Here is a 27,537-nt window from a genome sequence, read left to right as displayed (position 1 = left end):
ACCAACTAAGTTAGTTCTTGGTATGAGCTTTCGTGTGCATGCACACTTCTTCAGATACACTGAAACAGAAGTTGCCAGATCCTTCTATATAGTGAGAAGGTGGGGAGGGGTATTACTCAGAAGGGTGGTGGGAATGGGAGATTGGCAGATAGCTGAGATGAGCCTGTTGACGACTCTTAACGACTGCAATAGGTCTTACAGGAAAAGGCAAGAACTGCAAAGAAATACAGGCCACTTAGATGGCATGGCAGTGTCTCATCAGCGAAGACACATAGCTGGGATCTGTGCGTTTTCAGAAGAGTGCTTAGAACAGCTTGCAGCCTTTGACACTGTGTGTGGAAAACTTCGCCATTACCGTTATCAATATTATTAGAGTCACTTTTTATTGGGTTTTATAAACAAGGATCGTAATAACGATACACATAAATAGACCAAGCCTTCTCACGTCATTTGCGTATCACAAAAACAGCACAATTAAGACTGCTGTAATATCTGCAACATTTGATCTATTATTAGTGGTCAATGTTCTTGGTTCATGAATTGGTTTAGACAAAAACAAAGGGGAAACAGGATAAAGCAGAGTTAACAGGTAACATTCAACATTGCATAACTAAATGCCTAAACAGGAGCCCTTGTGGTAGCACAGTCGTACGTTGGTTCTCAAACAGAATGCGTCTATTGGCTGCCGCAGCGGCAAATAAGAAGGCTAATGGCGGCGATCAGGCAGCTGCGACGCGAGCGGTTGTGTGCTGTGTTCTGGCGGGAGAGCGATTTTTGGCATCCCCCCCCAAACAATCAATCGGGCAATCACCACTTACAATCTCGGGCTCGCGCCAAAAAACCATTTGCACGCCCCCCTCAGCACTACCCGTGTATAAGATGAGCCTAAATTTTGAACCTCATTTTGGGGTCTAAAAAGCTCGTCTTATACATGGAAAAATACGGTAATTCCTCTACGGTTTTCATGGGGCCGGTATGGCAAATGGCTTCTTCAAAAAAGTGTCTTCCAAGGAGAGGATGAGTGGGTCATCCATGTCACTTAGTCCTATTGGTGGGGCAAGGAGTGGGCCACCTCAAAAGGAGGAAACCTACCGGAGAATTTCAAATACTAACCTGGATGTCACAATCTACAGTCAGACTCTCCATACATCCACGCACACCCACACACCCACATACAACCTAAATAGAATTAGGGACTTCCGGGTTGGCGCCATCGGCTAATGGCGGATTCCCTCCGAGCTCCGGAGGGAATTGGCTCCGCAGGATTTGGGTCTAGCCGCTGTGGTGACGCGGGGACCCTTATAAATCACAGAATTAGTACTCACACCTTAGGTTGGGGGCATATGAAACCTGCTCCGTCAGATGACAGGTCTTTCCATATCAAGTGGTCCAATTTTGGATGATTTTTTTTAACCTCATGTTTTTCAACTTTCTTAAAATTTTGTACACTTGTTGAGCAATCAGAACTAAATCTAAATCTATTTTTTTTAAAAAATCTCATTCTGTTTTTGAGTTATGAGGGTTTGAAATTTCCAAAAATTGTCAATTTTGGCCTTGCAGGACTACACAAAAACCTTAAAAGCTCAGCCCAGAATTGAGATGTTTCAAAACCAATCTCTTCAGAACTTCATGGGTTTTAATATGATATAGCATATGGTGGACTTACTTTAAATTTGAAGTTTAAGTTACATAATACATTTAATATTTTTAAAAGGCTATTTTAAAAAATTAATATGATTAAAAATTCCACAAAAAATATATTGATTATTTCCTATTTCTAAGAGCTTCCTGCAAAAGTTCTTCTTGTGATCTCAAGGGGATCACATTAAAAATAATATACTGTATGTAGATGTTGGCCTTATTGTGCTCTACTTAGGGTCTTCTTGGAGTAATATTTAACAGAATAAACAAGACTTCAAACAATAAGTTACTTCAGAAATTTCTTCAAAAAAGTTATTCAATTAAAGCAGGGGTAGGCAACCTAAGGCCTGGGGTCCGGATCCGGCCCAATCGCCTTCTCAATCCGACCCACAGATGGTCCGGGAATCAGCATGTTTTTACATGAGTAGAATGTGTCCTTTTATTTAAAATGTGTCTCTGAGTTATTTGTGGGGCCTGCCTGGTGTTTTTACATGAATAGAAAGTGTGCTTTTATTCAAAATGCATCTCTAGGTTATTTGTGGGGCATAGGAGTTCATTCATTTCCCCCCAAAAATATAGTCCGGTCCCCCACAAGGTCTGAGGGACAGTGGACCGGCCCCCTGCTGAAAAAGGTTGCTGACCCCTGAATTAAAGGGTATCTGAAAAGCTAGCCAGTCTTTTTAATATATTTTTTTAATATTCTGTTGGAAGCCACCCAGAGTGGCTGGGGCAGCCCATTCGGATGGGTGGGGTACAAAAAATAAATATAATCGTTGTCGCCGTCATCATCCTGCGTTTACTGGTTCTGTTTCATTTCCCCTGATACACCAGTGATGCTTACAATACTGTTGGTTGATTACTGCATGCCCTATAGTAACCCAAATTTACAATGAATTCTGATCCATCAGATACAGTTGAAGTTCCTGATTAAGCTGTCTAGGCAGTTAGTTTACTATACTGGCCACAGATGAAAGCATTTAAACACACTCCATACAGAATATAGGAATAACGCCTATGTTATCGCCTTATCTATAATCTACTCACCCAAAGGAAGCAACTATGACAGACGTTTATATCCCCATTGAAAAGGGATCTAGTAACGTTTCCCATCCCATTACCTGTGATGAATATAGGGGTTGTTCATGCGTAAGTTGCCTCCACTCCTGGCTAAGTTGGCTTCTTAAACCTTTCCTGTCTGGACAGCCCTTCACTTCGTGGCTGCCTCAGTCGCTAGCAGAATCCGTCAGTGGGCGTTTCTTAAACCTTTTCCAGCATAAAAGCTGTTTGACGTCAAGTCTCCTCCTACTCTCCCTGCGCGGAAGTCTTCTGCGCAGGGAGGGCGTGGGTAGTGGAGGACCCGTGCTCTCCCCGCTGGTGTCCAGCGAAGAGTCCTGGAGCCCTCTCGCCGACTCCCCCATCTGCCCCCCTTTATCCCTGGTGTTGCGCTGATTTCCTTCCCCAGCTGGTGAGTTGCCTCTCTCCCTGCTGGGTCCCTCTCCAGCATCACTTGAGAGCCTTCCCTCCGCCTCTGGCTCCGATGTCAGTTCCCTGACATTACCTATTACATTTCTTTTTAGTCAGATGTGGAACATTTCTCATGCCCCCCCCCCCGCTCTGCATTTCATAGCATCATAGAATTTGAAGGGGCTCCGAGGGTCATCTGGGCCAACCATGCAATGAAGGAATCTCAACTAAAGCAACGTTCTCTTTCGCTATCTAGTCAGGCTCCAAAATCAAGCTTGGCTTATTTTTTCCTGCCACGAAATGGTAAATTTTGTGTGTGCCATGAACGGGGTAAAGTTACGCCTGGGCTTAACCCACCCACGTTAAGGTAAGTGGGATTAATTGTGCTTTCCTGTGCCTGGATCATGACCACCCTTGATCCAGAACGATGCTTTAATCAAAGATAAGGTTTTAACCTAAGCAGTTAAAACCTTTTAAAGTTTTGGCCCATGGACATTCAACTTGCTAAAACTGAAGAAATACCAGAGTTTGATATATTTATGCACAAGCTACGAAAGCACAGGGCTTTTTTCTGATATGGTTATTGAATTTAAGTACAAATTCCAACCACACTTGCAGAATCAAAGCCAGTGTTGGACAATCAAGGCACTTACTATGGTCATAGAGAAACTAAAGTAAACTACGGAACCTGTAGATATGAAGAACAGTAGTTTGACCAATTCTCTCCTCACCAGTCAGATAAACTTTAGGGGCAGGAGGAAAGGGCAGCCTCCCTCCCCAAGGCAGATGCACATTGAAGCCTTTATAATCTCTGTAGCTATTGACTGGAAGAGATCTGGCTTCAGTATATTGAGTTGAGACCTCTTTAGCCATATGCTAAGATGTTTTGGGATGTCTGTTGTTGTTCTTTAGTCATTTAGTCGTGTCCGACTCTTCGTGACCCCAGGGAACAAAGAACGCCAGGCACTCCTGTCTTCCGCTGCCTCCCACAGTTTGGTCAAACTCATGTTAGTAGCTTCGAGAACACTGTCCAACCATCTCGTCCTCTGTCGTCCCCTTCTCCTTGTGCCCTCCATCTTTCCCAGCATCAGGGTCTACAAAATACAACTTCTCTGATGTTTAGAAGTTGTCAGAATGCTAGGCCTAGAGCTGGCACAGGGAACCTTTGGTTCTTCAGATAGAGGCTCCAAGTTGGCCCCAAGTTTGAGAGGGCCCATCACACGTGTGACATCTCATGTGTTGCGTGTCATGTGTGCGCGCGATGTTGCATTGTCTGGAAGAGGCTGAGCGCTCTGGAGGAGTAAGATACTGAAGCTGCCCTGTGCTCAGCTCCACGCTCAGTCTCCTGCACCCCCTCAAACCTGAGGGGGCCTGGCTCCCTCCCAACAAATACTGCGGGGGCCAAAGAAGATGCCTCAGCTCCCTAGAGCTGACATGCCTGCTTCCGATTGTTGCTGATCTACAACTCCCACCATGCATGGTCACTGGTCTAGAAAGACAAAGACTGGAGGTAGTTCTATGACACGGTTTACTAACAGGGTTCCAGTTACAGATAGGTAGCCGTGTTGGTCTGCCATAGTCAAAATAAAAAAATCCCTTCCAGTAGCACCTTAAAGACCAACTAAGTTAGTTCTTGGTATGAGCTTTCGTGTGCATGCACACTTCTTCAGATACACTGAAACAGAAGTTGCCAGATCCTTCTATATAGTGAGAAGGTGGGGAGGGGTATTACTCAGAAGGGTGGTGGGAATGGGAGATTGGCAGATAGCTGAGATGATCCATTGGATTCTTATCTCATTATACATGACTAAGCCATTTTTCACCTTCTCACCCCTTGCCTTTTCCTGTAAGACCTATTGCAGTCGTTAAGAGTCGTCAACAGGCTCATCTCAGCTATCTGCCAATCTCCCATTCCCACCACCCTTCTGAGTAATACCCCTCCCCACCTTCTCACTATATAGAAGGGTCCGGCAACTTCTGTTTCAGTGTATCTGAAGAAGTGTGCATGCACACGAAAGCTCATACCAAGAACTAACTTAGTTGGTCTTTAAGGTGCTACTGGAAGGGATTTTTTTATTTTTACTAACAGGGTGTGTGAGTGACTGGAGCGCATCAGATGGAAATCTGTCAAGTGGAATGAAATGCTTCAACGGAAGGCCCAGTTCACATTTAATGTTCACATTAAACCATAGTTTGCTTTAACAATGATTTAATGCAGCCTTTGACAATATTTCTTGGAGTTTTATGATAAAGAATCTTCATGGGATGGGGGTAGGCCAAGGTTTTGAGAATGGTTTGGGTGCAATATACTCAGAACAAAAAGCGAAGTTGATTGTAAATAACGTACTAACTGAGGAACTTAAGATAGAAAAGGGAACACGACAGGGGTGCCCAATTTCCCCATTGCTTTTTATTTCTGTTCTGGAGGTTTTGCTGAACATGATTAGAAATGACCAGCAGGTTAAAGGTGTACAGGTCGGAGCTAAACATTACAAGTTAAGAGCATTCGCAGATGACTTAGTATTGACTTTGCAAGAGCCAAACACTAGCACGAAAAAGGTATTAGAAATAATACAACAGTTTGGCCAGGTAGCTGGATTTAAGTTGAATAAACAAAAAACTAAAGTTTTAGGAAAAAATTTAACAGATTTGGAAAAGGAGGAATTCCAAGAGGAGACAGGTTTGACGGTGGTCAAGAAGGTGAAATACCTAGGGGTTTATTTGACATCTAAAAATGTGAATTTGTATAAGGACAATTATGAAAAATGTTGGTCAGAAATTTAAAAAGATCTAGAAATATGGTCAAATTTGAAATTGTCAATGTTAGGCCGAATTGCTGTGATTAAAATGAATGTATTGCCTAGAATGTTATTCTTGTTTCAGACCTTGCAGATTCTCGACAAGATGGAATGTTTCAAGAGGTGGCAGAAAGATATTTCGAAATTTGTCTGGCAGGGCAAAAAGCCCAGAATTAAATTTAAAATATTGACAGACGCTAAAGAAAGAGGGGGTTTTGCCCTGCCGGACTTAAAATTGTACTATGAGGCAGCAGCTTTTTGCTGGCTGAAAGAATGGATGCTCCTCGAGAACACAGACATTTTGGACCTGGAAGGTTTTAACAATGCTTTCGGTTGGCATGCATACTTATGGTATGACAAAGGCAATAGTGCCTTTAAAAATCACATTGTTAGAAAAGCACTGTTTAATGTTTGGATAAGATATAAAGATCTGTTGGAAAACAAAACCCCTAGATGGGTGTCACCAGTGGAGGCTAAAGCAGTGAAGAAACTCAATATGGAGGTCGGATGGCCGAAGTATTGGGAAATTTTAGAACAGGATGGAGATAAGTTGAAATTACAAAGTTATGAGAAATTGAAACATAAAGTACAAAATTGGTTTCAATACCATCAAATAATGGAATTTTTCAAACAAGACAGGAAAATTGGTTTCCAGGTGGAAAAATCAAAACTAGAGACTGAATTGTTAGAACCCAATACTAAGAATTTATCAAGAATGTATAATTTGTTGCTGAAATGGAATACACAGGACGAAACAGTCAAATCGGCTATGATCAAATGGGCACAGGACGTGGGTCATAACATTGTGTCAGCTGACTGGGAATGGTTATGGAACACCGGTATTAAATTTACGGCATGTAATGCCTTAAAGGAAAACATTATGAAAATGGTTTACAGGTGGTACATGACCCCAGTCAAGCTGGCAAAAATTTATCACTTGCCCGATAACAAATGCTGGAAATGTAAGGAGACTGAAGGTACCTTCTATCACCTTTGGTGGACATGCCCAAAGATTAAGGCTTTCTGGGAATTGATCTATAATGAAATGAAAAAGGTACTTAAAAGTACTTTCTATAAAAAACCAGAGGCCTTTCTCTTGGGCATTGTCGGCCAATTGGTGTCAAAGAAGGATAGAACTTTCTTTATGTACGCCACAACAGCAGCAAGAATACTCATCGCAAAGTATTGGAAGACACAAGATCTACCCACTCTGGAAGAATGGCAGATGAAAGTGATGGACTACATGACACTGGCCGAGATGACAGGCAGAATCCGTGACCAAGGAAAAGAGACGGAAGAAGAATGGAGAAAATTCAAAAGTTATCTTAAGGACTATTATAAACTTGATGAATGTTAGAGTGTTGTGGTTTTCAGGAACAAAGGGATACAGTGATATAAGGTCAGATTATAGAGATAACTAAGATGACAGAGGTTGGAAAGGTATATTTAGAAGTTGCTAAAAAATACTTTGGACATTGGGATGCAGAAAGGGGGGGTATGGGGGAGTCCCGGAAAAGAAGTTTATGAAAAAATGTTATGAAATTATACGTGTTTGTTGGTTTTTTATGTGTTTGTTTGTGTTTAAAAAATCTGTAAAACCAATATAAATTTTATATAAAAAAACAAACAAACAATGATTTAATGCAGGCATGCCCAAAGTCCATTTTGAGGGCCTAATCCGGCCCACCGGTCAGTTTAATCCAGCCCCTCTGGCAATTTACTTCCTGGGGTAAAATCCTAAAAAAAAAAAGGTCAACAACTTTGGTCGGCCCTCACACATGTTCACTTCATCAAACCTGACCCTCTTTGAAAAAAGTTTGGGCACCCCTGGTTTAATGTGACATGTGGACCAGGCCGTAATATAAATAGATTGCATATACAGATGGGGAATGGACACAGAAGGTTTTACAAACAACTACACATCTGACTTACTTCCTGCACTAGAGTTATTCCTACACTATACAGAATTATGTAGAAGTTAATAAATAATAATAATGTTATTATTTATACCCCACTCATCTACTTCTACTACTTATATAAACCAAAGTAAAAATATGTGGTGGATTTGCAAACATCTCGCAGCATAAACAATAAACAACAGTTCTCAAATAACATGCATTAAAATTAGTCATCTGCACAATGAGGCCTCAAAAACTAGAATTCAGATTCAGGCTCTCCTCTGCCCAAATCCAGAAGCACCTTTCATCTGTCTGCCCAAAAGGTCTTCAATCAGGCTTAGGCAAACTTGGCCCTCCAGATGTTGTGGGACTACAACTCCCATGATCCCTAGCTAACAGGACCAGTGGTCAGGGATGATGGGAATTGTAGTCCCAAAACATCTGGCAGGCCGAGTTTGCCTATGCCTGCCTTAAATGATAAAAGGCAAAAAAAACAGTAAAGAAAACTGAGGCTTCCTTTCTTCCAGTTTAAATCAACTAGAAAATTACGGCTGACTACTTGTACAGATGTTGCACAGAATATTTGACTTCATTTAAGGAATCAAACCTATTTTGGAGCATTTCTTAATAGCTAACATGGTCCGCAAGCTGTAAAGCAAAACGGTCTTACCTATATTGGGGAATTTTGCAATAATTATTGGAATTATTTTATCATGAAGAGCTCGCAGATTTGGTTTAGACACATAAAATATGATCAAACTCAATGCAAATCAAGAGAAATACCTTGGTGACAGGAAGCTCCTTAGATTTAGATTCGAAGAGGTGCTCTAGTTTGGAAGTGTCCACCTTAATAGGCTCCAGTTTTGACCACAGGAATCCTTTGCAGCGCTTGTTGTTCTTACACTGCCACTCAAATGGCCTCACCTCATTCCAAAAGAGACGGATTGTTTTTTTCTTTTTTATAAAGGCTGGCTGACCTCTGGGAAGCGGGGGCGATCCTAAACCCTGAGGAATGCCGAAGAGGGACGGGGGTGCCAATAAATTACCAGAGGGTGGGGGTGGAGGAGGACACCCATAAAACAAGGGAGGGGGTGGAGGAGGCAAACCTAAAAAGGAAGGTGGGGGTGGAGGAGGGGGAGCTAAGGAGTCACCAGAACCCATTTCCACGTCCAAGATGTCCACATCATCCTCATCCCTTAAATCTGTAAAATCCATATCTTTGATTTTCAGTTCTCTGGGATTGGCCAGGAGCTGGTCCCAGATATAGTCAGATTCCTTCTTCGGCTGCACTGGTGTTTTTTCAGAGACCTTTTCGCTAAAATCACTCTCAGGAAAGTTGGAGGTCTTGGCCAGTTCACCATTGTTGAATCTTTCTGCAAAGGCCTTGACGCTGCCCTGGTTGTCCAAATTCCCAATCTCCATTCTTTTGACACTTTCATCTTTGGCCTGTTTGGTAGCCTTCAGAACTGAGATCCTGCTGGCCAGGCTAGTGATAGAGTCTTCACTTGCCTCCACCATCTCCTTTTCCTCCTCCTTCTCCTCCAGCTCTTTATCTTCTTCATCCTTGGGCTTCTTGTTATGGGCATACAACATGTCCAACATGAACCTCTTGTTATTGAGAATGTTGCTGCACTGGTCATTCACACCAACATCTTGAATGGTCTGTAACCATGGACCTGAAACCACACATTGAACGGAACTGGGTCAGGAGGTTGTTCAAATAACAACAACAATAATGTTATTATTTATACCCCACCCTCTGGGTCTGGGTATGGTTTCCCCAGCCACTCTGAATGGCATTAAAATTTTCTTGATACAGGGTTACCATCAGATGTCTTTTAAAAGTCAAGACAGTTGTTTATTTCCTTGACATCTGATGGGAGGGCGTTCCACAGGGTGGGCACCACTACAGAGAAGGCCCTCTTGCCTGTTCATAAATACATACACAACAACATATGAAACTTGGAATGAATGGGGCTGTCTGGGAGAGTTAGAAATAATACAGCATATTCCTAGGTCCTACACAATCTGGGAAATTTTGGGAAATCTTTCAGGTGAAAGCTTAGTTAAGGAACAAAAAAGAGAAAACTATGTATTTGATATTGCTTTTTTGCTTTCATTAACAAAACTAAACAAAACATATATAATTTCAGTAGCTTTGATGTCCCCCCAGATTTTTAATGGCCAACATGTTGTTCTAAACATACTGCCATGGTAACTGTTCTGTGCATAGGTAAAAGGTAAAGGTAAAGGACCCCTGGACAGTTAAGTCCAGTCAAAGGCAACTATGGGGTTGCGGCGCTCATCTTGCTTTCAGGCTGAGGGAGCCAGCGTTTGTCCACAGACAGCTTTCCGGGTCATGTGGCCAACATGACTAAACTGCTTCTGGTGCAACGGAACACCGTGACGGAAGCCAGAGTGTATGGAAACACCATTTACCTTCCCACTGCAGTGGTACCTATTTATCTACTTGCACTTTGACGTCCTTTCAAACTGCTAGGTTGGCAGGAGCAGGGACAGAGCAACAGAAGCTCACCCCATCGCGGGGATTCGAACTGCCGATCTTCTGATCAGCAAGCCCAAGAGGCTCAGTGGTTTAGACCACAGCGCCACCCGTGTCCACACATGTTGTTCTAAACATACTGCCATGGTAACTGTTCTGTGCATAGTAAACATCATCACCTGGATGATAACTGTAAACCAATTGGTATCTTACACTCAACGACTTTGGACATTGGTGAAGTTATTGAAAAAGCAAGGAAACACATTGGAAGCCTGGTTTTCTCAGCTGGATTGATAATTTCAGGCCAGAGTCCTAGGGAGGGCAGGTATGATGGTGCAAAGAGGAGAACTGTTGATTGAGGCAAAGGCAGTGTAGATGGTGTGCTGCTGCTGGCAGTAACCATCAGAAGACCTTGAAATGGGATGGATGTGCCAGAGACTATCGATCTGCAGGATCCAAAGCCCCACAGATCCCTGCCAAAGGGCCTGATCCTTGGGGCCCTCTGCTGGTCTCGCTTCTGCCCTGCTTCGGATGTAGTGCTGCATGTACCGCTGTATGCCTGTCCAGCCCTTCAATACAATTGCTCTGTCCCTATGGCTTGAATTACTGGTGACAACCCCACACAAACTGTTTTGTTCCTTTTTGTTCTATAGCGTAATAAACTACTGAACTGTGTATTGCAAACGTAATTGATTTCATAAACTTCACTAAAAGCTATCTGAATATAGTTGAACAAACACGTGGCCTGTTCCACTTTTAACTCTGCAATAATCTAGGGCACTCAGGAGTTCTCCTGCACACATCTAGGTGGCAACGAAGGTGGGACATCTAGGTGGCAACGAAGGGGGGAAAAACCCACAATAGTAAGGTTGCCCTCATCTTGTAACCACTTGTTCTTCCAGAATGGTTATGTACATTCACAGAGAATTGTTGGCCCAACCCACAGATTCAGATAGTTTCTTGCAATTTATTACAGTGGTGCCTCGCAAGACGAAATTAATTCGTTCCGCAAGTTTTTTCTTCTTGCGAGTTTTTCGTCTTGCGATGCACGGTTTCCCATAGGAATGCATTGAAAATCAATCAATGCGTTCCTATGGAAACCGCCTTCAGACCAGGTCCGGGGACAGTCTGTCCCCCAACCTCTTCTGAAGGCTGGGGGGGGGGGAGAAGGGCTTTTCTTCCCACTGCCAGCCTTCAGAAGGCTGTTCTGAAGGCTGGCCGTGGGAAGAAAAGCCCTTCTCCCCACCTCCCGCCCTGCAAGCTCCAGGGACAGGAGGGCTTTGCTGCCAACCGCCAGCATTTTAAAAGCCCCCGCTGTCCCAGGGCGATTTTAAAATGCTGGCGGGCGGCAGCGAAGCCTCCGCTGTCCTGGGGGCTTTTAAAATGCTGGGGGTCGGCAGCGAAGGCTTCGCTGCCGCCCGCCAGCATTTTAAGATCGCCCGGGACAGCGGAGAAGTCTCCGCTGTCCCGGGAAGGCAGGCAGGGGGGAGCAAAGACTTTTGCCCCCCGCCGGCCTTCAGAAGAGGTCCAGGACCTCTTCTGAAGGCCGGCGGAGGGCGAAAGTCTTTGCTCCCGACCACCAGCATTTTAAAAGAGGTCCCCGGAGATTTCCCCATGGGCTTTCTTCTTGCGAAGCAAGCCCATAGGGAAATTCGTCTTGCGGAACGACTCAAAAACGGAAAACTCTTTCGTCTTGCGAGTTTTTCGTTTTGCGAGGCGTTCGTCTTGCGAGGCACCACTGTACTCTAGAAATTGGAGTACCTGGTCCAAATGCACAACTTGGTTCCAAATGCAGCTTTAAGGTGACCTGGGAACTACAACTAATCCAGAATGCAGCATCTAGACTGGTGACTGGGGGCGGCCGCCAAGACCATATAACACCGGTCCTGAAAGACCTACATTGGCTCCCAGTACGTTTCTGAGCACAAATCAAAGTGTTGGTGCTAACCTTTGAAACCCTAAACGGCCTCGGTCCTGTATACCTGAAGAAGCATCTCCACCCCCATCGTTCTGCCTGGACACTGAGGTCCAACGCCGAGGGTATTCTGGTGGTTAACCTCACTGCGAGAAGTGCAGTTACAGGGAACCAAGCAGAGGGCCTTCTTGGTAGTGGTGCCCGCCCTGTGGAATGTCCTCCCGTCAGATGTCAAGGAAATAAACTATCCGACTTTTAGAAGACATCTGAAGGCAGTACTGTGGTAGGGAAGTTTTTAATGTTTGATGTTTTATTCTGTTTTTAATGTTCTGTTGAAAGCCCCCCAGAGTGGCTGGGGAAACCCAGCCAGATGGGCGGTGTAGAAATAACAAATTATTAGTATTATTCTTATATTATCCTGTTTTTGGAAAATTAAGAAAATTGATTAAAAATGTATTTAAAAACGGGAAAAAATCCTACTTCCTTATACCGTTGTGCCCAATTACTGTTTTTGGGCTTTCAATTAAGTTCATATACATGAACAAAAAACACTGTATTACTGAACAGTTCTAGAGCTACCAGCACAGGGAAATTCTGGACTTTGACAGCAAGGGAGCTATTGAATTTCTGAGCCTGCCTGGCCAAACTCTGGGATGCTTCCTGTCTTACAATAAGCCAGATTTTATGCAGACTCCTTTTATAATCTCTTTGCCTAAGTCCTAGACTCTAGGTCAATGCATTTTAGCTAATGCGATTTCACTAGATGCCAGTGCAATGAGGTTTTGCTGCATGATGCCAATGCAATACAGCCAATTAGATTAAGCTACGTGAAAGTAAGGGCAACACTTTGTGCCCTCAATCTAGAAATTTCTGGGTAAAAATAGATTGGGGGAATGGATCTCAGCAGCAACAAGAGAAGCAGGCTGACTGCTATCAAAGTCACGAGTAGGTACTAACAGGCAGTATAAAAAGTGGAGGCAAGTCTGGGGGGGGGGGAGCTTTCATGAAACATTTCGTCTTCCCCAAAGGCCCACATCTTCAGCTAAAACAGCTTGCTTGAGAATTTCTAGCTCAGCTGTACTCAAAACACCCATTTGTGTTCATGAAACCCCAGAAGATCCCCATGACGGGCAATTAGCTCCTTTTTTCTTTAGATTTGGTTTATTGAAATGTCTGAATACTTAACAAACTGAGGAAGCAGAGAGGAAGCTGAGTGTGTTCCCAGCCAACATCTGGTAAAAAGAAAAAGTCTCAGGACTTCCCCAAAGGGAATGAAAGCCTCTAAATAACTCAGAAGGGAAGCCTCTTATCAAGTACAATGGTGCCTCGGTTTATGAACTTAATCCATTCTGGAATTCCGTTCTTGAACCAAAACTGTTCTTAAACCAAGGCACGCTTTCCCTAATGAGGCCCCCCGCCACCGGTGCCCTTCCACCGTTCAGATTCTTAGACAGAGGTAAAGTTCACAAACGGGGACACTTCTTCCGGTTTTGCGGAGTTCGTAAACTGAATACAGTGGTACCTCTGGATGCGAATGGGATCCGTTCCGGAGCTCCGTTCGCATCCTGAAGAGAACGCAACCCGCGTCTGTGCGTGTCACGATTCGCTGCTTCTGCGCATGTGCGTGACATCATTTTGAGCGTCTGCGCATGCACGAATGGCAAAACCCGGAAGTAACGCGTTCTGTTACTTCTCGGTAGCCGTGGAGCGCCACCTGAAAACACTCCACCTGAAGCAACTTTCACCTGAGGTATGACTGTAGTTCGCAAACTGGGCTGTTCTTAAACCAAGGTACCACTGTATTTCTTCTTACAACAATAGTGATGCAAACGTCTTGCTCCCCTTTGCGGCTCTCCCCAACACACTGAGAGGAAGCCCCTAGTTTTCGGCCTGCTAACAAGCTGGTGCAGGGTGAGGGCATTTCAAGTCATTTACAACTCAAGATTAATTTTGTACCCATCTCCCCTTTAAAATGAGTAAAATGCCTATCTAGAACCTCTCCTCTTGCGCTCTTATAAATGTCTTCTTTAGTATTCTCAGTAGCATCTGCTAAAAATGACAAAATCATGCCAATCTATTTTAATCCTTTTCCAGAACTGAAGTGAGCAAAAGACAATACGGGAAATAAGAGTCAGAAAATTCTCTTGCAAAACCAAGGCGCCTTCTCATTTTCCTTATTGCAGGGTTGGGAAGCCTTGGGCTCCTGGGCCAGATCTGGGGGGGGGGGGGCATTTACTTCCTCCCATTGCCTGGCCTTGATTTTAGAAGGGTCAGACCCATGAAGAACCCATGAGATGCAGATGTGGAGCAACTCTCTACTAACTATTTCACTCCCTTGCATACATTCATGTCCTTACAAAAGTACAGCAAAATGAAACTTTAAGAAGAATATAACATCCTTTGGGTATGTGTCAGGAAAGAAAGAGTCCTTTAAAAAGGGCAGTAACTTAATCATAGTCCAGGACTTTTGTAGAGTGGGTTTGGACACTAGAGTCCAAAATGTGATTTTCATTTTCTTGCATAGCTTCTAGAGAGTGAAATATTTTCTTTCCCAGATACCTCTTGGGCTGCATATGCTGCATGCTGAAAACATTAAAAGAGAAGTGCCTGCCAAGGTTACACACATTCTACATTGAGGAAAGTGGAAATCTGCACCTAATTACTGCAGTCCCATAAAAGTGAATGTGAATATCCGATTATCTGATGAAAAGAAGGGCAGCAGAGACAACAAGGAGAGGCACTATTGATAAGCACTCTTGCCTATCTCCTTAGAAAGGGTAATGAGAAGCAAGGCCATCTGTGATTGTGATTTCACTCTGAACCTGCTAAGAGTGACCGCTAGGGATGGAAGAAGCATCATGTGGACAAAAGCCCTCCAAACATAGCAATAAGATGTCAAACAGTTATTGCAGAGTTGTCATTTTAAGGAAAAGGGGGAGTTTTATGCACAAGATGTTCTGTATTAAGTTAATAACATGGAATCAGGAGAGATATACAATAGCAAAGAAGGCAGCAACCGAGGAGGGAACAATGATGAACCCTACCCCAGCGCCATATGCAAAAGCGCACCAGTCTCTGAGCCTTTCAGTCAGAAGCCACATGCAATTATAAGCCAGGTGTCGGGGATTTAAAGTGGGGAACAGTGAACTGTCATGCTAGGATCTGAAGCAATATGTGAACGGATAAGTCAGAAAAAACCTACGCTTCTGAAAATGGCAAAACTTCTTTGGCAGACAAGGGTCCCAAATATGCAGCGTCACATTTCAGCAAGGGGGAAATAGCAGGGAAGGTTTTTTCCACAAGTCCAGACCCTCTCCTAAAGGCGAACTTAAAAGGAGTCTTGAAATGTGAATAATGGCTGTTTTTGTAATGAGATTCTAACTAGTAAGGAAACTTCAAGAATACTATCCCCATGGAACAATGCCTTTTAATTAAAGTTCTGATTCTTCTGTGAGTCTGCGCAGAAAACCTCTAGTGAACCCTGTGCCCAAAATGTCTAGGAACTGAGGCTTTCAATGGAGGACACACCAGTAAACAAAAACAGATCAATACTTCTCTTACAACAAATGTTAAAATGAAGCTGCTGTTTTAAAATTACAAAAAAGGTCAACTGTTATGGAGAAAATACTTCACTTTACCAGTTTCATTGTCACTGGCCAACTTTTCCTCCCTTTCCTCCCTCTCTAAAGTGCTGCTTGCTGAGGAAATGCTGGACGCAGAACAATTGTCTTTTTCATTCACTTCTTCATTCTGCCTCTCTTTTTCACTTAGTATTGCACCTTCTTCTGCCTCTTGCTCTGGACCTTGCGCCACTCCGCTTCCTGGCTCCACCTCTGCAACCTCTACTTCTTGGGGTCTTTCTGCCCCCTGCTCCAAGTCTGCCTCGTCTTCCTGCTCTGTTTTTGTTTCTGCCTCTGGCTCACGTTCTGGTTCACATTCAGGGTCACTGGCACTCACTGGTGAAAAGAATAATGGAGAAAGATTCGCTTAAAAACAGTGTGTCGTGCTTTGCACAGTCAAGTGAGTTCCATCAGTGAGTTCCATTTCTCCAAGTGAGTGAAAAGAGAAAGGGGTCTTGGTATCGGAGGCTGCTTTTAAGAAATGGCCGAGCACAGCATTCGGAGGGCAGAGCTCATGTAATAGCCCTTGAAGGAGGGCTTTGCTCATAAGACACACTGGAAATCTGCCATTTCCTGCTTGAATAAAGTTTGGTCAAACTTTAATGCATTTATAAGTGTGTGTGTGGATGTGAAATCTCAACAATCTAGGTACAAATATTTGATAATCCCATCTACACTGGGTGCTAAAAGGTTACGAAATGACTCCAAACAAATTATTCTTTCTCTCTTTTAAAAGCAGGGAGCAACAGGGAAAAAGAACAAGATCATTTTTTGGTTGCTGTATGCTCTATTGTTGAAAACATGTTTAGGTAAAGGTAAAGGGACCCCTGGCCATTAGGACCAGTCGCGGACGACTCTGGGGTTGCGGCGCTCATCTCGCTTTATTGGCCGAGGGAGCCGGCGTACAGCTTCCGGGTCATGTGGCAAGCATGACTAAGCCGCTTCTGGCGAACCAGAGCAGCGCACAGAAACGCCGTTTACCTTCCCGCCAGAGTGGTATCTATTTATCTACTTGCACTTTGACGTGCTTTCGAACTGCTAGGTTGGCAGGAGCAGGGACCGAGCAACGGGAGCTCACCCTGTCACAGGGATTCGAACCGCCGATCTTCCGATTGGCAAGTCCTAGGCTCTGTGGTTTAACCCACAGCGCCACCCGCATCCCTAAAACATGTTTAGAGTGACTGATTTTTCATCTGTTTACACATAGAAAGGTACACATGTGTTAGTTTTATTAGAGCAGCACAGCTTGGAAAGGGCAGTGTCATGCACTGTTGACAGCAAGCATATGTTTCCTCATGGCAATTTATTTCGGAATAGCTACATTAAACACTGGCTTGGCATCTGGCACAAATCTAGCTTCTAGCTGTTTGGCAAGTGGAATAAATTTGCCTCTTAACTGGCGTCTGACACATATTGTTGATTATGCAGTTGATTTCCTCCACCTCATTTGATCACTGACAGAGTGAAATTTAGTCATCATTTTCAGCTAAACCAGCAGATTTTCACATGCAAGATTTCTATATTGTAATGTAAAGAAACGAGAAGGCGCCCACAGGTATTCAGTCAAGCAGCTCACAGTTCTCAAAGACAGAATGGCCATGCAGAAGTGACAGAAAGGTGAATATGTATGTTAATTTTGTGTAGTTGTGAAATCACCTCTTGGTTAAACTATGATACAGTTCTAGATTTTTCCTTCTGACCAGCCTGGCAGTTCTACTTTTGCAGTGTACGCAGTGTCAGAACGGAGACTGCAGTGATCTTTTCTTTTCTGATGAGAATTCAGATGACCCAGAAAGGAAGAGAAAAGGAAAGGGAGTCCAACCTAAGCAGTGTAACTTTATAGTGGAAAAATGGGGACCATCTGGGGGGGAAAAAAACCACCAAAAAAATGAGGTACTACAAAATTAGTTTAAGCCAATAGTAGGCATTTGGAACACACAAGGTATTAGGAAGTTCTCCTGCACAAATCCCACTGAGATTTACTAGAAGTGTGCAAGAGCACTGTTTTGAGGTTACTTATTCAGGAGTACATTCTGATTAATTATGTCCTGAATCGCTAAAGCATGGGTAAGCAAACTAAGGCCCGGGGGCCAGATGCGGCCCAATCGCCTTCTAAATCCAGCCTGCGGACGGCCTGGGAATCAGCTTGTTTTTACATGAGCAGAATGTGTCCTTTTATTTAAAATGCATCTCTGGGTTATTTGTGGGGCATAGGAATTTGTTCATTTTTTTTTTTTTACAGAATATAGTCTGGCCCACCACAAGGTCTGAGGGACAGTGGACTGGCCCCCTGCTGAAAAAGTTTGCTGTCCCCCGCTCTAAAGGGAGGTCAAAACATGAATTTCTAATGCCATGCAACAAAGTCTTTCTTCAGATTTTTCAGCAACAACTCCTGAGAGGTGGATGACTATTAGGAAAAAACATTTTGTGATTTGACATATCTTCTTAATTTTCTACCTCTCAAATGAACTGATTCATAGATAGATATAGATATAGATACACCACATTTTTCGCCCTATAGGACGCACCGTCCCATAAGGCGCACCTAGTTTTTTTGGGGGGGAATTAAAGGGGGAAAATTATTCCCCCCCCCCAGGCACGGGGCTGGGGCGGGGGAGCCCCGAGCTTCCCCCGACCCCAGCCCCCAAACAGGCAGCTCTCTCCAAGCCGTGGGAGCCCAGCGCTGGCTCCCGCTGCTTGCGGAGAGGTCCGCGAAGCCTGGACACGCTGATCTCAGCGCGCGCAGGCTTCGGCATGCCGGCAACTCTCTGCAAGTAGCGGGAGCGCTCCTGCTGCTTGCGGACAGGTCCGAGAAGCCTGGACGCGCTGATCTCACCGACCCCTCTCGCTCTCCAGGCTTCAGTGAAAGCCTGCATTCGCCCCATAGGATGCACACACATTTCCCCTTCATTTTTGGAGGGGAAAAAGTGCGTCCTATAGGGCGAAAAATATGGTAGATATGAGCTAGTATATCAGCAAAATTCAAGTTCACCATGTAAAGGCAATGTAAATAGCAATGCCAATTTGAAATACAGCTGAAGCTTTTGGGATGACCCACGAAAAGAGAACTTGAAGCTTTTCTGATTCTAGCAAGATACACAGAAGGTAGTTCTACAGATCATGAGAGCTACATCAGTGATGGGGAACATGTTGCTCTTCAGATGTTGTTGGATTCTAACTCCATTCATCCCTGACCACTGACCATGCTCGCTGGGCTGATGGGAGCGAGAGGTCAATAACATCTGAACAGTCCCATGTTCCCCATTTCAACTGCACACTTCTGATTGCTAGTATTGATGGCAAATTCTTATTTGGAGAAATTCAAATTAAAAGCCCTTGAGAATTTGCTAACATTACTAGTATTCCAGGCTGACTCTAACTAAATCAGACCAGAGTTGGGTCTGACTCAAAATAGTGAGTGGTTTTATAAACTTGGGGCATTTCTTGACAGGGACAATGGAATTCAAGTTCTCTCTGGCCCCTAGAATTGAATCAGGAGGCAGAAAAACCTAGACTTCTGTCCGCTGGCGCATTTCACTGCCTCCACCACATGCAACAGTCCCAAAACTTGCCAAGTCCTCCCCGCTAGGAGTTTCACAGTCTATGTATGGAGCCAAACTCTACCACGGATTACCAGATGCTGGGGACAAACAATAATGGAAAACTATCCCCCTCATAACCTGCTTGTGAACTTCCAAAGGCAGATGGAAGTTGGGTTAATACATAATCTTTTGTCTGACCCACCCTTTACCTACAATTCCCATCAGCCCCAGAAATCACAATTGGTGCCTAACCAGACCAGGTATGGGAAAGCTGGTCAGACCCTTTTAGGAGTTTCCCTATGAAAAAAACGGCTAACACGTCACACAGCAGCTGTATCCAATAGGTCTGTCTATCCATTCATTCATCCATCCAGCTATACGGCTTAACTGTAGCAAAAATTCTAAGCAGTCTACAGTTTTCGCATCTAGATTAGTCAGTCAGACATTCTAGGGACTTCTGTCTCACATAGTTTATTTCCTTTATTTACCAAGGGTTCAGTTTACAGTTTAGACTATTCACTAATCTGCTGGATTTTCGTAGTAAAACACTTAGTCTGGAATTGTACACCTACTTAATAGGGATTAAGCCCCAATTAACTTAATAGGAGTGACATTTCAGGAGACATATATAGGATTCCACTACTAATGAAGGATCTGCAGTTTTGATTTTGTATTCAATCATTTCCCATAAATAACGCAGGTGGCCTCTTTTAGTATGAAAAAGCGGAAACAAATGGAATTGCTTTGTGCATGTCAAATATACATGTGTGTACAACAACCGAAGATGTAATTTCCCCCTTATTTGGGGGGGACGTTTGTTTTCTAACATGACTTTCCTTCTCATGGACCAAGCCATCCCATCTTCCCTGGAGAAAATCAAGATTCCACATTACTTGCAGGGTTTTTAGAAATTAAGTTTTTGCTTTTTTATAGCATAAACAATGGCCAGATTTGTGAATTGAGTAGTCTTCAAGTTTCTCAAAATCCCATTACGGAAACGAAGCAAAGTTTTGGAAATGCAAATAATCCAAATGCTACTGAAAAGTGTGGTGGAGATACGTAATGCGCAGTACGTGAACCTGCGTGAACTCTCAGTATTTGGAAAACAGACTGTCTTCATGGGTAAACAAAAGATTTGAGAAAGGTTGCTCCTAATTTTTCCGTGTGCTGCAGCCTTTCAAAGTAACAATGGAAATGTAAGTGCACCTCTCCAACATTCAGATGGGACTTGTAACCCTTTCTGAATCCAAAAAATTCACATTCATTCAAGTGAATAATTTTTGCTGGGAAACTAAGATCAACAGGGTTTCGTTCCTTGTAATTATGCCTATGACAGCAGCTTCAAGGCATGGACCATCTGCATTCAGAGATCTTTACAGAGATGGATGTTTCCCTTAACACTGAAAGCCTTTGCTGTCCTTATCTCATTCATCTGTGCAAATTTCCACAACGTTGCTCATTTGCGTCAGGTGCTCCTCTGGAAAAGCCCTAAACACCTGCCATCTGCTGAAAGCAACTCCACACCTCAACCACAGAGAGTTAGCCTATGCACCTGTTATAAATCTATTCCCCACACATACCAAAGAGCTCCACTTTATAATGTAATGTTTGGAAGGAATCCCAGAGACGTATGCTAAAATAATCATCATGAAAGAGATAGTTGCTCTCTATGCAGAGATTTGAAAAACCCTAATGGTAGGGGGAAATGAGGTGAGGTGAGTTGTGTGTGTGTGTGTGTGTGTGTGTGTGTGTTTCTTTTAAAGGCTGACATTGGGTTTGAATAACTGCCATTCCGAATAAAAGTGATTTCACAGATACACAATCTTTGCAGGAACTCTCCAATACTGAGAAAAAATAGAAACCATGCAAACTAAAATCAAGTTTGACAGCAGCACACCCTAAGTCAGCATACAATATCCATTCTCCCTTCAGATGGTAGTTCTTTAACAGCATGCTTCAAGCAATAGCAGCCAATAAAGCCAAAGAGCCCAAGTCATAGAAGCATCATCAAGTCAAAGTACATGAAGGGCTGTCAGATAGATCTTGGAGCAGTTTTGTTCTGGGTTGCACCAGAGGGTAGGACTTGAACCAATGAGCTCAAATTACAAGGAGAAGAATTTAGACTGAAAGCTTGGAAGATCTTGCAGGTGGTGCAAGCTGCTCAACAGTGGAACAGTCTGCCTCAAGAGGCAGTAGACTCTCCTTTGCCAGAGATTTTAATGTAGAGATTGGATGGCTACCCGTTGTAGTGGATTTCCTGAATCAGCGGGGGAAGACCTTTGATGTACCAACTCTATGATACTATGATAGTGAGAACTGGCATTCGGCATGCACCAGGCCCAGGAATATTCATGCATCATAACAGAGAAAGTATTTTCAGGATTTGATTCCAACTGAGGAAGAAGTGAACAATCTTACCTTCAAGTACAGAAGTCACATATATAGAGAATGCATTCATCATCAGATTTCCAAAGAAACTACGTAAGATGCTGATCATGTGCATAAACCAGCCAAAATAAGTATTTTTGTCCCCTGGATCTCAATAGGAACGATTTAGGCAGGTGCTTTAACTCATCATTGAAATAAATGTGATTTAACAGTGATTAACTTGGGCTAGATAATGCTTCTGATTTCTTCTTCACTTTTTACCCACATAATTGCATTTGGTGTATTATAAACCTATACTATACAGAGTTCTGCTATACATCTAAGATTGTATGCATGCCACCCCCACCAATAAAAACAACTTTTCATCTCTGTTTTCCCATTCACTATTGCCTTGCCACTTATTTTGGTACCAAATCATCACATCTCTTTCAGAGATTCCTTAAGCATAATAATAATAATAATAATTACAATTATATTTTCATCCCATATTTCCTATTAAAAATTAAAAAGATGATTATCAATAATTTAAACCTACATTTGAATTGGTATGTGTACATGAGAGTTTGACACTTTCCTGTCACCAATTTTGAAATTCTCCCAAAAGCAGCTTGGCTCTTGGGGTCAAGGGGACAAGATGTCAAAAGCCAACCAAGGGACACACATGGCCTAACACTGGCATGGTTATTCCAAGGTGCAGTCTAGCTAAAATTAAACATTTTAAGTCCCCCATGCTGAAATCTCCCATTGAAGCCAATTCATCTAACATGTTTAATTTTAGGTGGACCACATACTTTCCACATACTTTTAGTGTTTTGACTTTGTAAGCATTGATATACCAGGATCACAACACCAAATGCAATCGGTGAAATCAGAATAGCATACCAAATGTTGCCATTTGCTTGTAAGGTATAAACCTATATCTAAGAGAAAGGACTGACAGCAAAAGATATCAACATTTTATGAAAGTGCGATACCTTGAAATCTATACTGGTGCATCTGCTTAAAGAACTGAGAAGCAATTAAGAGATGCCAATTTCGCCTTCAGAGTTCATTGGCACTTACCTTCTGAGATCTGAGATGCCCTGCGAGTTGTCACAGGGGACTTGGGCTCCTCCTGAGAATCTGTTGAAGTGAGGCTCGCAGATGTCGGAATGGGAGAGGTTGGGACTGAAGAAGAGCCCAAGTTCAAAGACAAGTCACTCTTGCCCCGACATAAACTCCGACTTCTCAGCTCCTTCTCATACTCTTCAGCTGCCAATTTCTCCAAGTATTTGTATCTGGAAGTCAAATTCCAAAGGGATTTCGTAAAGAAGGAGAAAACGGTTGCTGGTGCTTGTTTATAGCTGAAGCACCTGCGAGGAAAGTTCTGACTTCCTGACGCATGAGGTACATGGCAAAACTGACTGCTGGGATAAACTTTGGTGGGAGGGGGGCCGGGACGGAAGGCACCAGAGCAGGGGAGACGGGGACGGGACGAAAAACAAGCAAAACCCAGCGACGTTTATAGTGCTGATGTCGAACAAAAGGATAATATTAAGCAATCCTCAGATGCTGAACTTTGAAGAAAATTGTCTTCTTCCCCGTGGAAACATTTACAAGCTCTTCCCTTTTCCTTCACAAAAATGTCTCTCAGATCCCCAAATGTTAAAAGACCCAGTCCCAGTCTTGCTGAAGAGAAAGGGGAGGAAATTTTAGTGCTTCGCAGGAAAATAGATCTTGCAGAAAATAATACCACTTACAAATGTTTGGACTAAGAACTGTCTGAGTCTCTGAACCTGCTTCTATTTGCTCCAAGAGCAGTGCAATGGAATGCACTTTGTTCTCTCGAGCGTCTACAATGGAAACTTTTTTTTTTTTAATTCTAAAAGATTTCTCGGCCGGACTCAAGACATTCAATAGCTTGGATATGACGTCACATATAGTTTATTCATCAAAGTCAGTTGAAAAGAACAAAGATACATCTGTTTTGCATTTTAGGCAGGCAAGACTTGCTAACTGTTTATTAAGACCAGCTACCAATCATATTCTCCATACAATTCTTTATATGTTCAGACCAAAATAGCTTCGGAATATGTGTGTCTTCCAGATGTCTGCTAATTTTATCCACCATTATTTGCCCATGGAGTACATTAATTGATGCAGATGTAAAAGTAGGCTCCTGACTCCGTTTGCCCTACTCACAAAGGTGAATCAGAACTAACTTCTTGCATCCCAGACTCTGTTTGGCTTCCAACATCTGACTGCACTAAGCATTTCATAACAATACGAAATGTTTCTCAGATTCTCACCATCTTTTCCCTTAATCAAAATTGGAAGCATGCTTCAGTTTTACACCTGAAATGGTTTACAGTGTAAAAGAGTAAAAATTACCTGGCTCAGAGGACCTCACCTCCTGCGTGTCACTGTTTGAAAAGAGGTACACACTGACAAGAGACTAATGCAGAAATGCAAATGCAATGGGAAGCCTCCCCTGAGTGTGGGTGATTCTGCTGCATCTTGCATTAAGAGGGATGGAATGATCCAATCGCGCCTAATGCAGAGATGGAGTAGATTGCCAGATCTCAGTGGAAGCTGACCGGAAAGCAAGATGAGTGAATCATGCAGATGCACAGCATGCAGTCTCCTCCACGGGGTGGATGCTTTTAGGAGCCGATATAAACAAGGAAAGGTTGCGCTAGTGAACATTGCCTCCAGTAAGGATGAGGCTGCTTTGCCACTAACCCCGGAAAATAACAGTGCCTGTTATTCAGTAAATACTAACTTATATAGTCAATACATGGGTACAAGTGTAGTTCCAAGTGCACAGCCATTGCAGATACGAAGATATCTTTCATAAACATTATGCCACATGCAGGGTTGCAGGATCTGGTTTAAGGGTGTGCAAAACCATTTTCAGTAACATAGTCAAGCTTTTTCTCAATGTTAAGCAATTAGGGTTCCATGTGATGTAGAAGTGACCACAGATTTTGGAAAGTGATTGCAAAGGATGGCTATAAAATAGGAAATGTTTCTTGCATTTACAGTATACACAGCTAGTTCAATAGATTGTGATTCTCTATGAGAGCTAAGCTGTTACCTAAATAAGGCTTTATCTCCCAAATGAGTAGATCATGGGTAGTCAACCTTTTTATATCTACTGCCCACTAAGGCATCTTTCTTGATGGTAAAATTTCCTTACTGCCCACCAGTGCTCGATGGAAGGAGGATTCAGTTTGTGCCATAGAACCCCCTACTGCCCCACCTAGAATCCTGAAACGCCCACTAGTGGGCGGTAGGGACCAGGCTGACAACCCCTGGAGTAGATGGATTCATAAGTGACACAGGTAGCAGGGGTTTGTAGCCTATTTGGTTTGAAACAGGCAGACCAGTGAGTCTCCCTACAGCTTGGAATCGTGGCTGCAGTGCTATCTGACTCTTCTGTGTTGTGCTGCCACCTGTTCCCTCCCTTAGTAGGTTAGAAGAAAACCATTCCAAGGGATGGAGAGGGAGGGCTGCATATGCTCTGACACATTTGTCAAGAAGGTTGGCCACCATTTCTCCAAAGGATCGTTTATCTAAAACACGGTGAAGTAAAGGTAAAGGTAAAGGGACCCCTGACCGTTAGGTCCAATCACGGATGACTCTGGGGTTGCGGTGCTCATCTCGCTTTATTGGCCAAGGGAACCGGTGTACAGCTTCCGGGTCATGTGGCCAGCATGACTAAGCCACTTCTAGCAAACCAGAGCAGTGCACAGAAACACCGTTTACCTACCCGCTGGATCGGTACCTATTTATCTACTTGCACTGGTGTGCTTCCGAACTGCTAGGTTGGCAGTAGCAGGGACTAGGCAACGGGAGCTCACCCCGTCATAGGGATTCGAACCTCTGACCTTCTGATCAGCAAGCCCTAGGCTCTGTAGTTTAACCCACAGCGCCACCCACTAGCTAGCTGCAAGGAAATGGTTGATTGGCATCCATCTGTCTCAGGAGACAATGGATGACTTTGCCTTTGAGGGTGAAGTCAAACTGTTGTAGGGCTATAGTGCCTGCTGTGGCTGTAGAGACTTGTAGTGAAAGACATGTTTTGTTGCAGCTGGGGCAGATGAAAGTGCCCGCTTGTGCTGCTGAAGATGCGCCATGGCAGTTCTCTCTGCACTCCTGCCAGCAGTCATTCCTCCCCTGGTCACTGCTATGGATGTAAGACCTGACTGATTGTATCCAGCCTCTATTTGTCTTTTGGCAGGTTGCAGTTTTAGGTATACAGTGGTGCCCTGCAAGACGAATGCCTCGCAAGATGGAAAACTCGCTAGACGAAAGAGTTTTCCGTTTTGGAGGTGCTTCGCAAAACGAATTTCCTATGGGCTTGCTTCGCAAGACGACAATGTCTTGCGAGTTCCTGCTGTTTTTTTCCCCTTCCCCCCTTTTTTCTAAGCCGCTAATCCGCTTATCAGCTGATCCGATCAGCAGATAAGCCGCTAAAAGCCGCTAATAGCGCTAATCCTTCAATGGGCTTGCTTTGCAAGACGAAAAAACCGCTAGACGAAGAGAATCACAGAACAGATTCTTTTCGTCTTGCGAGGCACCACTGTATTTTTCAAATGGTGTTTTGTACTTCTGGAAACCCTGGGGCTCTCCCAAGCACGTTGATACCTCTTATTTCTCAGTAACCCTTCCAAAACTCGTCACCTGACTTCACTATTAGAAGAAGTGATGTTTGGACTGAAGGATGGGGAACATATGCAATGTGTGCAACATGATCAATATGTCCTATCTGTTTAAAGAGGCAGTCATGTTAGCCTGTCTTTCTGCAAATGATACTATAAAAATTGCAGGTAGCACTTTGCTCTCGTATTATTGAGGCTATGTGACTTTTAACTATGGCTGTAGAAGCTCTCTACATGGGATTCTTAGTTTCTCAAAACTCAAAATAGAGTGCTGTCCTTCCTTTGCCTTTCCAACCATACAACAGCCAGCTGAAGGTCTGGTGGAAGTTCTGAATCAAACCTAGTCTCCAAACTCAGCAGACTTCCCAAGACACTTCTTTTGCAGATTTCTCTGCTATAGGCTTCTTGTGAAGTAGCTGAAAGTCTTGGCTGACAGTTTCAGAACTCTCTCTCTCCCTCTCTCTCTCTGCAATCCAAACAATTATTTGCTACATGCCCATTATTCAGTAATGAACATCTTCCTTTATCATGGCTGTGCTTGCCAGAATGAAATAGCACATGCATTTCTGATTTAAGCCATTCTTTACAAGGCTAACTGGAAGCATGTTCACAAAACCATGCACCTCTTAATAAATGACATAAAAAATGTAAAAAAAAGGCCAAAAACAGTGTTAAGTACCAACCTCTCTTCTCTTGCTTGTCTTAGCTCCTCTCTTTTGTCTAGATAATTACGACTATGAAACAGAGGTGCACAAAGTTACAGGGAAAATAACTTAAATAAAAAGCAGGAAAAGAAGAACATAGCAAGCAGTGAAAGAAATGAAAGCAGCTAAAGCAAAAGAGCTCAGATTCAAATACATTCTTTGGTAAGAGAAATCTGTGATGATGGGTGTAATTTTTAAATGTCAAGGACACATTGTCACACACACACTTCTTTGGTACTACGCTGATAACTGATGTTTTTCATAGGGGGATATGTCACAGAATCCTGGCGTGGGACAAAGGATCGAACCTGTGACCTTGGCATTATGAGCGCCATGCTCTAAGCAAATGCCATTAAGTCTCCAACCTGCATCAAGTTTTGACCTGAGCTCTATGTCTTGTGAAAGGTATCAAGATTTATTC

The 27,537-nt window shown here is 43.4% G+C and overlaps 1 protein-coding gene across 14 annotated transcripts in view; it reads right to left on the bottom strand.

Annotated features, from left to right (window-relative positions):
• The window catches only part of FHOD3 (formin homology 2 domain containing 3), a 369,691-nt gene that overhangs the window by 59,659 nt on the left and 282,495 nt on the right, over window positions 1–27,537 (bottom strand). For 8 of the 14 annotated variants that reach the window (XR_014518724.1, XR_014518725.1, XR_014518727.1 and 5 more), the window contains 4 exons: window positions 27,096–27,146; window positions 22,832–23,046; window positions 15,858–16,175; window positions 8,585–9,477 (listed from right to left, as the gene is read on the bottom strand). Coding sequence is in view for 2 of the 14 variants with exons in the window: in XM_083473089.1 (XP_083329215.1) it covers window positions 8,585–9,477; window positions 15,858–16,175; window positions 22,832–23,046; window positions 27,096–27,146 (1,477 nt within the window). In the remaining 12 variants the exon portion in view is untranslated. The remainder of the gene's footprint in view (window positions 1–8,584; window positions 9,478–15,857; window positions 16,176–22,831; window positions 23,047–27,095; window positions 27,147–27,537) is intronic. The other 6 variants (XR_014518729.1, XR_014518733.1, XM_083473090.1 and 3 more) reach the window with 3 other exon arrangements.

Source organism: Podarcis liolepis, assembly GCF_965112155.1.
Source record: "Podarcis liolepis genome assembly, chromosome: 13".
Lineage (NCBI taxonomy): Eukaryota > Metazoa > Chordata > Lepidosauria > Squamata > Lacertidae > Podarcis > Podarcis liolepis.
This window is presented reverse-complemented; position numbering and strand designations above follow the sequence as displayed.